At 35.1% G+C, this 15148-nt stretch overlaps 1 protein-coding gene across 3 annotated transcripts in view; it reads right to left on the bottom strand.

The window, feature by feature from the left end:
* The window catches only part of LOC113105560 (insulin-like growth factor 1 receptor), a 70868-nt gene extending 66305 nt beyond the window's left edge, over window positions 1-4563 (bottom strand). The window contains exon 1 of one of the 3 annotated variants that reach the window (XM_026266693.1): window positions 3527-3608. In XM_026266693.1, the coding sequence (XP_026122478.1) occupies window positions 3527-3608 (82 nt within the window). Of the gene's footprint in view, window positions 1-3526 lie in introns of all 3 variants that reach the window. The other 2 variants (XM_026266694.1, XM_026266695.1) reach the window with 2 other exon arrangements.
* Window positions 4564-15148: the final 10585 nt, after the last annotated feature.

Raw genomic sequence — 15148 nt, forward strand, 5'->3', positions numbered from 1 at the left:
GCATTGGTGAATTTTATCCATTTTGCTAGAAAATGGAATTAAACTAGGGTTAAAACAAGCATCTTTCACTACCCTGGAAGACAGACAGCACCCAGCCTGTCTGCGGACTCTAACATTTTCACACCGCTGAGTAAACAGTGCTATCTTTATTGCTTTGATGGCGCACCAAATCTCATGTTTACACTTGATAACCCAATTCCAGCCTGCCATTGCAAACTCTCGTAGGTAGCAGAGTGAAAGCATTTGGAAATTAGGTCATAAACTGATGTCATCGTTTAGAAATGAAGCAGAAAAAAACCTTAACCCAGGCTAGTAAATCCTAACACTTCAGACTCTACATCAAAACAGATTGCGACAGAGCGCTTGCATATGAAAACAGAACCACAAAACAAGACAACCTAACAGAGCTAAAAGAGAGTCAGACAGTACTTTGATAGTTGCCTCAATTCATCATTTCAATGCTGAAATCAAATGTTTACAAACATCTTGCATGCATAACAAATACATTTCTACTATTGTTTACGTTTATATATCCTTATCAAATATGTACTTAAAATATATTTAAGCTGTCTTAATGTACTTGCAAAAATATTTTAACTCAAACATCAAACTTTTAAAAAAAAATTCTTAATCATATTTAAAATCACAAATGGTGAATTATAAATGTTCAATACAAAATTGGATTTAGAAGAAAATATTACAGGTGTTTCTTCATATTTATCTTTCTCCAGAATAATAGGAATATTGCTTTAATTTGGAATCAATTCATGCATTTTTGTCAGGACCACTTTTAGTCTTTTGTGAAATCCTTTTAACTAACAAAAGCAAGATTTTTTTATGACATGTTGATCCTCCAAGAAGTGATTTTTGGAAACGAAACAACAGCACAAATATTAACAATTTAACTGCTGAATTATTTATGTGATTCCATGATGTTAGATAATATAAAAAAAAAAAAAAAAAAAAATTAAGCTGACACTCAACAAATATTGTCCTTGTAAGATTAAAGCAAACACACAAAATGCTTTAGACCAACCAAAAAGGCAGATCAACAAATAAGCCAATGGCTTGGTCTCAACTTAAGATAAGTCAACCAGGTACAGGTTTGTAGGACCTTCCACGAGAGGGCGCAGTACCAAAACAATAACAATCGCGTGGTTTGATGACGCTAAGAAGGAGCGTGGAATGATGGGATTTGTTGTCTTCTACCCAACCGCTATTGGCCATCAATCCGACGGAAAGATAAATCATGGATTTAACGGATGAGGTAAAGTTTTATAAACGTTGTGTTTGATGTCATAATTTTCAAACGCGAGTTCACTATTTGCGCAAGTAGATTACATACAAAGTCAATGCAAAGACGCAATCAGACGCGAAGCTCTGTCCATCTAGAAAATTCAACACCGATATTGATCCTCGCTCTTTCGCTTCTCTTGTCACAAACTCTTCTCGGGTTGCTTGGTTGGCCCGTATGTTTGTGGGAGCTGTCCTTGTTGACAGAACCAGCGGCAGACAGTAAACAGTAATTATGTTCCATAAATAAGTAACACAATCCACCATAAAACGTTCAAGAAGAAGTAAATAAGGAACTGCTTGAAGGAAGCTAGTGGTTTGCTGGACGCTAGACACTACTTCCGCAGTTGTCCACGACACTGTTGTCATGTGGTTTCTACGTCAGTAAAGGTGGTAAACAAAGGGTAACTAAAGTCATTAACAGCATTGTCCCATGTCACTGTTTAGAATGGGAATTTTCTCATGATTTACAAATAGTTGAAAACATTAGAGATATTGTTAGTAATCAGCTGGAAAAAATATAGAACACTAGCCTAGTGGATTTTGGATATTTTACTTGCGAATATCTTACAAATTGTACCTTTAACCTGAGCCACATTTATACCCCACTGGGAATCTTTTACCATCCTTTGCCAAACGAGACAGGTTATACTTAGGATTTCCACTGAGAAGCTCCTCTCCGCCTCACTACCTCGCTGCCCTGCAACCGCTGGGGTTAACAGTAAAACCCAATTACACAGACTTCACAAACTCCTCACTCTTCCAATCAACAGAACCCAGTCTGTTTTGCTAGAGCGGGTGTTTTTACATGTTCTATTTTAAAAAGGCAGATTTTTCCTCTCTCTCTCTTGATGAATCGGGGGGTCTTATTTGCAGTTTACTTGGAAACATGGAAATTTTGTGGTGGTCAAACATGAAGGGAAGCAAAAATTGCTTTTGTAAGAGCTTCCCGGGTTATTGATTTTAAAGAGGAAGAAAAATGAAAAGCCTACTAAATATCTTGAATGTTTTTCACAAACGTATGGGCCAGTTTTAGGATCATAAAAGAGCAAAAGACAGATTTGCATGAGAAAACAGAGGCAATTTGCATTCCCCACTTGGGTTAAACTAATATTAATAATGACTAATTTCCAGTATGTTTGCATGCCTTGGTATATATTCCAAAGAAACCATGTAAGCCCACAGCATCAACAACATGAGACACACATGCCCCGCCGCACGGAGCACGTCAGTGTTATTCCAACGTGTCGTCATCTAAAATCCCTTGCATTTACTGGCAACCACATCACAGCGTCCCAGCATATCCTACTAACCTAACAGTGACCGGCCCGCCCCGATAGCAATCTCACTAACTGTAATCACACTTATCAATAAGATCTGTCAGTTATGTTAACCAAAGAAAACAAATAATAATCGTTCCAGCCTTCAGTGTCAAAGTGAAACAGATTTATCAAATCTTTCGATGGACTCTGTTTACATTAGAGCTGTGAGACTACTAAAGTTGTACATACGTTTTTACTGTTCACAAAAATCAAACACTTGTAAAGTCATTCCTTGAACTTGAAATACACATTGAGTTTTAAACTCTCAAGTGAATTATCAAGAGAGTTATTAATGTATTAAGGACTGGCAGACAAGTTAGAATATGGATCAACAACACTGATGCTTTTAATAGCTAATCAAGTCTATTAAAAACAAGTTGGTTTGTGGGCTAAATGAACCAGATACTGTCACCAAAATCTCCCGTGCTGCTAACATGGTGGCGACAACTCAGATTTGACTTTCAAATGTAGATCTATACCTACAGGTGCACATAATGGCACTTGTGAACACGAATACACCACACCAGAATCCAATATTAGCATTATTTGATAGATACAGTGGCAAAATACCTATAAAATCACTATGATAAATGGCAGTGTTAAAATGACCAAACTTGACTTTGTTGTGTTCTTTCACTTAGCATAGCTGTAACACTCAACAGACACTCCTGTGATTCATAATGTATTTGTTTAAGAAACAATTAAAGGGAAAGAAAGCATAAAAACATGCAATTAAAAGCAAAGTAATGGGTTTAGTTTAAAACAGTTGGTCTGGATTTAGAGGCAGTTTTGTTTTGTTTTTTTTTTGTTTGTTTTTTTAAAGCAAAATGAAAGTGAAGCTTTCTTAGACAAGCAACATTTATGATGTGATGATCTAATCCAAATGCACCCATATCACTAGAATAACTTACTTTCTCCATGACAAAGTGTCGAGAGGACCAGGACCAGACCACAAAACAAGGTCCAATATCGCCACTGTCTGCTAGACCTCATTCCTGTACAAAAACAAGGCAAAAACTTGTTTTAAAAAATAATTATAAATATAACAAAACAGGGGAGACAGCTCTCAACCCTTCAAAGTGGATGATGCTTGAAGTCTTTTCAGTACAAAAAAAAAAAATCATTTAAGTTGGTTTATCCAGATTGGTTCCCCCTTATGGACGGGGTGAAAAAAAAGATGCACAGCAGCTGGAAGTAATCAAACAAAACCAATTTCGTCCATCTTCGATGTGTTTTTGCTGGGATAAATGATCCTCCAGACACCCCAGCGAGATTATCCAGCAGACCCAGCCCGCTTTGCCCTCACCATGAGGCGGATTCACCCGCACTGATTCTCGCGCTGCTTAACCGTGTTTAATATTATTCTGGACAGCTTTTCCTCGTCGATATATGTAATAATAACCCAGAAAAACACGTAACGGCTCGATAATCCGCAATTCCATGCTCCATGTCGTGGGAAAATGTGGAAAAACACGTTGTAGGTCTCCACGCAGGCTGGTTTTAGCTGTAGTCCGTTGAAACCCGTTTAGATCCGCTGGTTAAAACAGTCTGGAGGAGTGTGCCTATGTGTCTGTGATCTTCATCAGCTGCAAGAAACCTAGCACTTCTCATCCAGCGTTCTTAAAGGCCTAAAATCGGCGGAGAAACTCCGAAAGATGCCAAATAACATCCGTCCAGGCTTTAAAATGGTCTCTCTCTGCCTCCCACCATCTTCAGTCTGAGATTTCAGACCTTGATTTTTCCCTTCGAGACGCGGCCAATGGAGGACACAGATGATGATGAGTGAGGGATCGGATCTGTGTTCATTTAGGAGATGTGAAGGATGTAGAGTAGATCCTGTAGTCTCTCTCCGTTGAATTGACGCTGTAAACAAGGCTCGATCTCTCTCTCTCTCACACACACACACACTCATGCATTCACACACATAGTAGGCTAACGTTACATTGGAGAAAGGTGTAAACCCGGACTGGATCACGGAGAAGGATTGGCGTCTGATTTTGGAGGTTTCCAGTTAAAACACTTGAGCGCTGCTGGCTGTGTCTCAGTAGCGCATGTTAGCGCTTCATAGAAGCTGCACTCGTCAAGTGAAATATTTTAGGCTATTTATTATTTGTTACAATATTTGTCACATTTGTTTTTACTGAGAAGTTGGTAGTAAATTTCACAAATAGTTACAAAGAAATTGCAAACGCATTGGAGATTTTTTTAAATAGTAATTTTGAAATAGTAGCTATTGTTTTATTTACATTTTTTTTTTTACATTATACCCAAGTACATAAAACATTATCAGTATTGCATTTCTATAATACAAAATAACAATTTCATACAATGTATGATTACATTCTTACAAAAATGGCACTCTTATCAGAAGAAAGAAAAAGTTATTTATTGCAACATTTTATATATATATATATATGACTTATTTGTTTGGTATTCATTTATTTAAACTACATTCACAAAAAAATAAAATGTATATTCTACAAGATATAATATTTACAATATTTAGTTATAATAATATTTATTTATTGTCTATGTATGTTACATTCACACAGATTAAAGTAGGCCTATCAAATTTTCAAGTATTTTTCCTGCAATTCCTTCTAAAAGCTAAAAACACAGTAAACAGCAAGTTTATTGTCGGGCCTCTTTTGTTGTTCTGTTTTGATGTTGAAATCAATAAACATTGCAGCAAAATATAATTAAAATTATTTTAAAAATTTGATAGAATAGCCAAATGAAACTTTATAATACAATTAGTTCTCTCTTAATAGAAAGACAGATTATACATTATTTATATAAACTAGTTTACTTATAAGCTAAACTGGTCATTATTTCCATTAAAGAGCTCTTGGTTTTCAGGCTTTGGTTGAAGTTGTATGTACTGTATTACTAATGTTAGTCTGTTCCTCATCGAGTCATTGCACAAATAACAGCAGGTTTGGGTTACTTACTGAAAGCAATATTAACTCAGTACCAAAAGCAAAGGATTTGGGCTACTAGACAAATTATATACATTTAACACTGACACATTATGAGTTGAAACATCATAATGAATAGTTCCATTAAGCTGTTTTCTCTGAGGCATGGCAAAATATGAGAGTAAACGGATGACACATCATCTAGTCATACAGTACATGTCTAGACGAGGAACGCACAGACACAGTTTTAGGAAAATGTTCTTATAAGTAGGTGCTTCTGACGTGGTATAGAAGTCTTAAAGAATAGTCAACCCAAAAATGAACATTTTCTTAAAATGTACTTACTGCTGCCACTCCGTCAGTTTACATCTTGTGAGAGATCGCAAGAAACATTAATACGTTTCAACTTCAACCCATCGCTTCAGGCTAAAATACAGTAGAGGAGTGTTGTGGATTATTGTGATGGACTTTCATTCTGACGGCACCCATTCACTCCAGAGGATCCACTGGTGAGCAAGTTATGGAATGATACATTTTGGTTCTGATGAAGAAACAAACAAACTATATCTTGGATGGTCGGAGGGTGAGTACATTTTCAGCAATTTAATAAGTGAAACTGCTATCACTTTTTATAAAACAATACTGTATACAGACAAAATAATTGAAGCTAATGAACATAATTTTTACATGCTTTGAAGTGACAGAGCTTGCACATGATAATTTTGTTATCTGAATTTTGTTATATTTTGTGGTTGAAAATGTTAACAAATTAAATTTATGATATGATGATTCATAAAAATTTCATCAAATATGAGATCCAGTGAGTATTTGATAAACAGCCGTAGACATTTTTTTTAACTGGCTGAATTCATCAGCTGCTCCACAGCGTTCAACACTCACCAGATTTTCCATACTATGACTATATCATCGAGTGATTAAAATCAGCAAAGGAAAATTATGTCATGCAAATATGCTGAAGATTAAAAAACAGGGAAAACCTGAAGCACTTACACATTCAAATTGCAATGTTCAGTGTAGACAAATTAGCCCCGACTCTGAACACTGTATTGTTTTGTATTGTATCAATAAAACTCTCATTAAAGATGTGAAAAGCAAATCTATTTTGAAATCACTTTATTACAGTAGGTTCAAACATCTATAACATTTTTAATATCTCAGGAGATTAAAACATTGGCATATGCATTTGAAAAAATTATAATGGTATAAAATATAAATAAAATAAAAAACATCCAATAAATAAATAAAATATCACTGAATTTATAATAATAATAATAAAAATATATATATTCTTAAGTAAAACAAAATGAATAAAATCTAATTGTTTATACTTACAAATTACTTACATATTCATTTGAAAAAAAAAGATAAATGATGGTATAAAATATAAATAAAATAAAAAACATCAAATAAATAAATAAGTGCATAAAATACATGCATAATTAAGAATATTTTCCCTTCCACATTACATTGTCTGTGACAATAATACTAACTGTAATCATTTTAAAATGCATCTAAAATAAAACAAAAGAAAAATCAAGTAAAGAAATAAAAAATAAAAAATATTTTCAAAATTCCAAATTCAAAACCAATTCTTTTAGGCATAACATTTTTAATAAATATTACAGTTAACTGCCTTCCAATACTGAAGATCTTCATTTAACCCTGTGGCTGATACAGTCCGTTTTCAAACAAACAGGAGATACAGAGCACAGGAAGCTCAGGGTTTGCTTGGATGTTGGTGGTCCTTTCTCTAATGAAACAAGAAAAGCCTTTTTGCCAAAGTATAATCTGTGACAGTCTTGATTATCAGCATAATTACAGAGCTCTTTCGGCCCAAAGAGGAGAGCACAAAAGAATGCAGTGTTAACGCGGCACAAATAACTCGATCCTGGCACAAACATTTAAGCCCTTGTCACATTTCGAAAATTATAGGGAGAGAGCACACATACACCCATTAAACAATGGACTGTACATCCACGGCCACCCAAGACTACAACTACAGCGATGCAGCCTCCAATGAGCACAAACTGTACCAGCCTGCCCTTCCGATCTCCCCACCCGATCAATGTTTTGCCTGTCCTCTTGCATTTGTTAAATCCTCATAAACGGTCCCCATAAAGACGGCACAGAGCCCACCTACCTCGAGCGCCTCTTGCTGCTTTAATTCTCTCTCCGCGCTCAAGTGGAAATAAATGTGTTTACCACCAGCGGGTCACAGATGCTAATGAGCCACAGTTTGTTTTTGAGGAGGAATGGAATTCGGGATGAGATGGGAAAAGGGGTGAAAAATTTTAAATGTGCCCCAATCCAAATATCTCCTTATGTTCATAAAAATACATTTTGTTTATTGACATCAGTGGTTCCACAAAGAACCTTTATTATTCAGGGAACCTTTCTATTCCACAAGAGGCTCTTCATAGTGGTGTGAGCTGTTTATCTAGATGTAAGGAAAGCATTTGACACAGTTAATCAAAAGTTTTAATTTAATTTATCAAGTGAAAAAAAAAAGAAATCTAACTGAGAGACAACAGCGTGTTCGAGTAGGCAATAAAATTTCACAATTACTTTCTAATTCAGTTGGTGTACCTCAAGGTTCAATATTAGGTCCTTTGTTTTTCAGTTTGTATGTTAACGATAGCCTGATGTTTGTGCAACTACTGTAAATTGTCATATGTATGCTGATGATACAGTTATATACCTGCATGCTAAAAGTAAAAGAATTGTCAGTAGAAATAGTTAATATTACTAACTGGTTAAAATTATGTGTATATGTTAATGTTAGAAAAACTCAAAGTCTGCAAACAGAGATCCAGAACCAGATGTTACAGTAGCAGGTAGAAGGATATCAGTAGTCCATGAGTATAAATATTTAGGTATAATACTTTACTCACAACTTACATTTAAAAAAAAAAAGTTTACAAATTTGGGAATAGAATTACATTTAATTTGGCAAATTTTTGACATATAAGGAATAATTTAACCACTGAGGCTTCAAAGTTATATATTAATCATATGATCTTTTCACACATGAATTACTGTCTCACCAGTTGGACACAGACTCCATAAACCGGCTTTGAAAACATTGGACAAAAGGTCCAATTCATATCATCACTATACAATTTTAACTACTGTATAAAAAAAAAAACTCAGATTCCAGATATTCAGATAGTTGTATCTTAGCCAAATATTGTCCTATCATAACCATACATCAATGGAAAGATTATTTTTTCTGCTTTTTTTATTCAGGAATTGACCCTTATGACTGATTTTATGGTCCAGGGTCCCAACTATATAAATACAAAATGAAAATGTCAGAATTGACAGAACTGTTAGATATAAACAGTTATCTTTTTTTATCCCATGGCAGACACAAGCTTTCACATACACAAGACTCATTTGTGTTGCCAGATCCTGCAAAAGAAAAACAAAAAAACGCAAAAAGAAACAAAAGGAACAAGCCCACAACAAACATAAACAAATCCAAATAATTTACACTGAAAATAAGACTTAAAAATAACAACTTTAACAATTTTAACTCAATAAACTTTAAAAGCACTTATACAATAGGTGGATATGCCAAACAAGTTGACTCTGTTAGTGGTGGTTAAGTTAAAATGGCAGAACCTAAGGAATCTTTGGTCAGTATAATGTTACTTAGGTCAAAAAGAGTGGATATTGCTATGGTTACCATGGAATCATCACAATTTTAAATTGTGCTGCATACAAACACTGAACAATATTTTAGGGGATTCACTCCCGTATTAAAAGCATCTGTCATTCATGACACTTTACAGTGTGTGACCTAAGAGAAATATGAGCTGTTTAAAAATTATTTGAGGAACCTAAAATGCTTCTTATATGGTACTGCTGCAGAAGTTCCCTTTTGGAACTTTTATTTTTAAGTGTGAATCAAACACAAAAATACGCAATTCGGAATTAATAGAAAGTAGTGTATTATGAAATGCCTTAGAATCTCCTTGAGAATGGTTCTAGGGAGTTTTTTTTCCCTTTTCTTGAATCAAGCGAGCAGTCAGATTGCGGCAGACGTAGGCAAAGATTAGTAATCCTGTCGTATCTGAAGCATATAACCATGCTGACTGACTTGTTGGCTAAACAACACGTTGCTTTTTTCGTTATTGTGCAAGTCGTGGGTCATCTGGACATCAAATGCTTATAATCAAGGATCCCCCTTACAAAAACACTTCAAACACTACACTTTTAGAAAGATGGACTTTACAGTCGCTGGGTCAATATGTATTATGTTGTAGGGATGCATAGTATTACACTCAGAATGCATTACACTAATGCAATTCACTCTGCAGCTAGGCTTGATTCATAATACTGGCACGATAACAAGCCAAAGCACTGGAATAGACTCCCTTCTAAACCAAAAAGGCTTTATAGAAATCACACTGGAACTAACTGAATATTATGTTACTAGTCCAATGCAATAAATTACAATTTAACCCACATATTTATTTGTAGAGACTTGGCCAAGTTGTATTCTGAGATGACTTTTTAGTCAGATCAGCAGAGGGCGCCACAAAACAAAATAACAGTCTTCACCGCTGGACCAGAGAGAGAAAGAGAGAGAGAGAGAGAGAGAGAGAGATCCATCACTCACTTTGATTTCAAAATGTCAAGAAGTGGTGGTTGTTTTTGAACTTCAGGTTTAGAGTTTATAGCTCCTGAATAAGCGGTTGTGTGTTCAGTCCTGCAGTGGAATAATGCTCATGTTAATCACCACTTGACCATCAGTCAAGCTGGAGATTAACTCATAAAAACAAACTATCATACATTTTAGTATTCTAGGCATGCAAGTAACTTTTGATGGTGTTACGAATTCAACAAAAGGCTTCCCCCACAGCAATAAGTTCAACCAAATGTCAGTTTTGGATTAAAAATGACATTTCACAGCACAGAGAATGATATTAATGAATTCAGCATGAGCAAGGAATGAGAAAAGCGTAAGAAGAATCATCACACTCTCTGAACAGGAACTCTGGATTTCAGCTATGACACTAGGAGGAAAAGTTTATTCAGAAAAGAGAGAGAAAATAAAAAGAGAACATAACAAAAAGAAAGGGAGGGATGTTAAAATTTGTTACTGATGTTAATTATTTGTATTTTTTTTACTTAACACTAATGCCTCAAAAACTAAATATTAAAGATTAAAGGTTATGTTGCAAATCTTTCTTCGTCAGAAATATTCACTGTAGCAGCACAAATTTCTGATGGACCGATTCCCGTAAACCACATTGCAGCCAGTCAGTCAGTTTAAAGTTCACAAGTTTAGAAAGCTCTTGCGTTTTTTGTGTACAATATACATCAGACGGCAGGTCAACAGACTGTGTGCGGTAGATGGGTGCTCCGTCTGAGACCGAGGGTCTATTTGACAGTGCTTTATCTAAACACTCCCTGTGATGTCTCAAAGGTCACCGAAGGTATATACATATACAGTGCCTTGCGAAAGTCACATTTTGTTATGTTGCTGCCTTATTTTAAAGTGCTTTAAATTACTTTTTTCCCACATCAATCTACACTCCTTACACCACAATGGCAAAGGCAAATTTGTTAACAATAAAACTTTAATAATTCCATTGCATAAGTATCCATACCCTTATTTTGGACGCTTGAAATTTAACTCAAGCATTCATATCGCTTGTTACTATGATGTTACTAGATGTTCTCTCAATAAAATGCCTAACAGCTAAAAATTCCTATCAGACCAAATACCAAGCCCTGAGGACAGAAAACTGCCTGTAGAGCTGAAAAACAGGATTGCATCAAGCCACACATCTGGGGAAGGGTTCAGAAAAAAAATCTGCTGCATTGAAGGGTCACAGAAGCATGTAGTCTCCATTACTCTTAGTGGAAGAAGTTTGAAACAACCAGGACTCTTTCTAGAGATGGCCTTCTGGCCAAACTGAGCAGATGGAGCGGGCTTTGGTTTGATTGCTGACAAAGAAGCTGTTAGTCACTATAGTTGATCTCCATGATCATATGTGGAGATGAGAGAAACCTACAGAAGGACAAACATCACAGCAACACTTCACAGACTCAATCCTCTCCTTACATGATAACACACTTGGAATTAGCAAAAAAAAAAAAAAAAGCACCTAAAGGACCCTCAGACTGATAGAAACAAGATTCTCTGGTCTGATGAACCTCAATTACAGACATCATGTTTGAAGGAAACCAGCTCTGCTCATCACCTGCAGAGTAGCATCCCAAAACTAAAGTGTGCTAGAAGCAGCCTCATGCTGTGGGGCTGTTTTTCAGCAACAGGGACTGAGGGACTCGTCAGAGTAGTAGAAAAACTCAGTTTACCAAAATATTGAGATAGCCTTAATGAAACCTAGTCCAGAGCATTCAGAGGCTCAGACTGGGCAGAAGGTTCACCCTTAAACAGGACAATGACAAACACACACAGCAAGAGTAGCTTATAGACAACTGTGTGAATGGCCTTGAGTGGCCCAGAGAGAGAGAGAAATGAAATGATAATTTCTGTAATTAAATAATTGGCATTTATATAGTGTCTTAACACAAAAGCAAACTGTTAAAATATTTTCTTTATTTTTTTTAACTTGACTTTTTTTAAATGTGACTTTTTGCACAAAACAATATTCAGATTCTTTCTCTCAAAATAAATTTTATTATCAAATAAAAAGAAATGAAATTAAACTCATGATTTCTGAATGTCTTTGGAAAGCAGAATTAAATAGAAATAGAAATTTTATGAATGTGAATAACAACAACAACAACACAAAACATTATGTGAAAGTCTTAAAAATGCAGCTGTTACAGTATTAGCACCTAGGGCTATTATTATAGTATTGTAAAAGCTATACAAGCTATTATATGCCTCCTACTTTGCTCTACAATTCACAAGTCAACAGCTCGATTCATGCCAGTCCTTGGACATTAATATTGAAAAACACAAGAGAAATGTTTCGAAATGCAAAACTCTTGCACTTACTTATCATCACCATTCACTCAAGAGAAAGAACACCACAATAAACAACAGAAACTGAAAGACAAGAAGATAATGAACACCAGCTGTTCATGCTCTCATTTACAGGTCAGAAATGAAGTTTGTCTGATGGTCTCTCTAAACTTCTCACAAGTGAAAAATCCCGCAGATAAAATCACTTCGTGAAAGAGGTTACATAACACACAATAATAGACAAGACACAGTGCCAGCCGTCAACAACTCATGAGTTCAGAGACAGAAAGATCTGCTCTGCTCTGCTCTAATCTGCCCTCAGAGGTGAACAGAGTCAGGCAAATGACCATCTTGCATTCATTTGCACACAGGAAATGAGATTCATGTTTTGAGGCCAAGGTATTTGAACTTAACCACCATGAACCACAGAGACCAAAATGTTCTACAAGTGGTGAAATTTTGTTGTGAAACTATAGTAATACTAACCAGTTTAGCCATACTGTCCAATTCTGCCACAATCAGCACATTTCTTTTTCAAATATTTACAGTCATTGTTTTATTTTTCATACAAAGCCTAAGACATTAACTTAAAAGATAGGGATTCTGCCATTATTTACTCATCATAGTGTTATTTTAGTATCATTGATTCAAGAGTACTATTATAAAAAAATACTGTTATAGTTTTTTGCTGACATTTTAACTAGATCTTATTTTGTTTTCTGTTTGTTTTAATTTTAGTTAAGGTTTGAGCCATTATACTGTGCTTTTGTCATTTTTATTTTATATTTGTCCATATTGATTCTTATTTATTAGTTTTTTTGGTAACACTTTATTTTAAGGTGTCCTTGTTACACATGTTAAATGTACTCAATATTATCATAACAATTAATTATGCATTATTACATGCGAGTAACCTTAAACTAAACCCTAACCCTAATCATAAGTCCATGTAGTTAATTAATATTACTCAGTACATAAATGTATAATTACACTGTAATAAGGACACCTTAAAATAAAGTGTAACCATTTTTTTAATTAGTTTTAGTTCTTTTAGTACTTCAATAAACTTTCATTTATTTTATATATACAAAATAGAGCAACAAATATTTCAGTATTTCAGTTCAGTACTCAGTATTTCAAGTTTCAACGTTTTTTTGTCCACACAATTAAATTCAATGAAAACTTCAGAAACTTCTGGCAAATACCATTAGAGACCACCTAACTAAAGTACAAATTGTTTTCATTTAAGAGCTGTATAAATCTGAAACTGACAATGTTGAAGTAATACACTGGCATGGAAAAAGCGTTTGGAAATGTGCAAATATAAAACATTTGGTTCTTCTTACTAAGTACACATTGTAAGTACACATTGATCAAACTTACTGTACTTTGAAAATGAGGAAAATTTTGGAAAAGTAGCCAGTAAAAACATGCACCTCAGACATGTCCTTCCTACATAACTAACATAAACTGAGGTATTCAGGTAATATTTACCTGCACACACTCCCTTTTCAAGCCTTAGCTGATGTGTGCATTTGTTGTAAACTGTACTTTCATGTTAGCCACTTAAAAAGTGTCTTAAGCTGTGAATTTTTGGTTATTGCAGTTTGAATCCCATAACAGCAGGACTTGCAGGAAATTGCTTTTCTTTGCAGGAAATATCCCAGGAGAGTCCATCACCAGTTAAAGCTGCAGTAGGTAACTTTTGTAAAAATATATTTTTTACATATTTGTTAAACCTGTCATTATGTCCTGACAGTAGAATATGAGACAGATAATCTGTGAAAAAAAATCAAGCTCCTCTGGCTCCTCCCAGTGGTCCTATTGCCATTTGCAGAAAATACATCACTCCCATTAAGAAACAACCAATCAGAGCTGCGGTCCGTAACTTTGTTTTTGTTCAAAATTTATATAATAAGCGAGTACACCATGAATCCATTTTCCAAACCGTGTTTTTAGCTTGTCCTGAATCACTAGGGTGCACCTATAATAAGTGTTTATATTGGGACTATTTTAGATTGCTTCGGGGGTACCGCGGCGGAGTAACCCAGTACCTTTGTGATTCTTCATAGACATAAACAGAGAGAAGTAGTTCCGGCTACGATGTTCTTCCGCAAGACGCAAGCAGTTCTGTTTATTAACAGATAGAGTGTCAAAAGTTACTTACCGCAGCTTTAATAGAGGTAGAATATAATTTCTAACCTATATTTGGTGCAACGGTTTAATGTGTGCAACGACACATATTCACCCTTCAAAACATTCCCATCAGATTTAGAGTTAAAAACATCATAACTTGTTTGAATATGAGGCTCACTTCTGGTTGTGAACATTTCCATCAAGACTTGCTCTGTTTATCTGCTTTGCATTCCCTGTGCACTGCATTTCAGCTGAAATGGTTTATTGTATCCTGTTTGGAAAACACTATCACATGCATACCGAGAACAGATGAGTTTCTATAAGTTTTGCCATCAATTCCACCCTGATCTTTGTTGTATTTGAACTCTTAAACTATCTGAAATTTGCACTTTAACATTTGCATTTAGCAATTCATCAAAATGTAAATAGACAGTAATCTTGAATTCTCCATTAATCCAGTTATCCTGAAAAAAGTATTCTGGTTTCCACAAAAAAATATCAATCAGCGTAAC

The sequence above is a fragment of the Carassius auratus genome, chromosome 7 (genome assembly GCF_003368295.1).
Source record: "Carassius auratus strain Wakin chromosome 7, ASM336829v1, whole genome shotgun sequence".
In the NCBI taxonomy this organism is placed as follows: domain Eukaryota; kingdom Metazoa; phylum Chordata; class Actinopteri; order Cypriniformes; family Cyprinidae; genus Carassius; species Carassius auratus.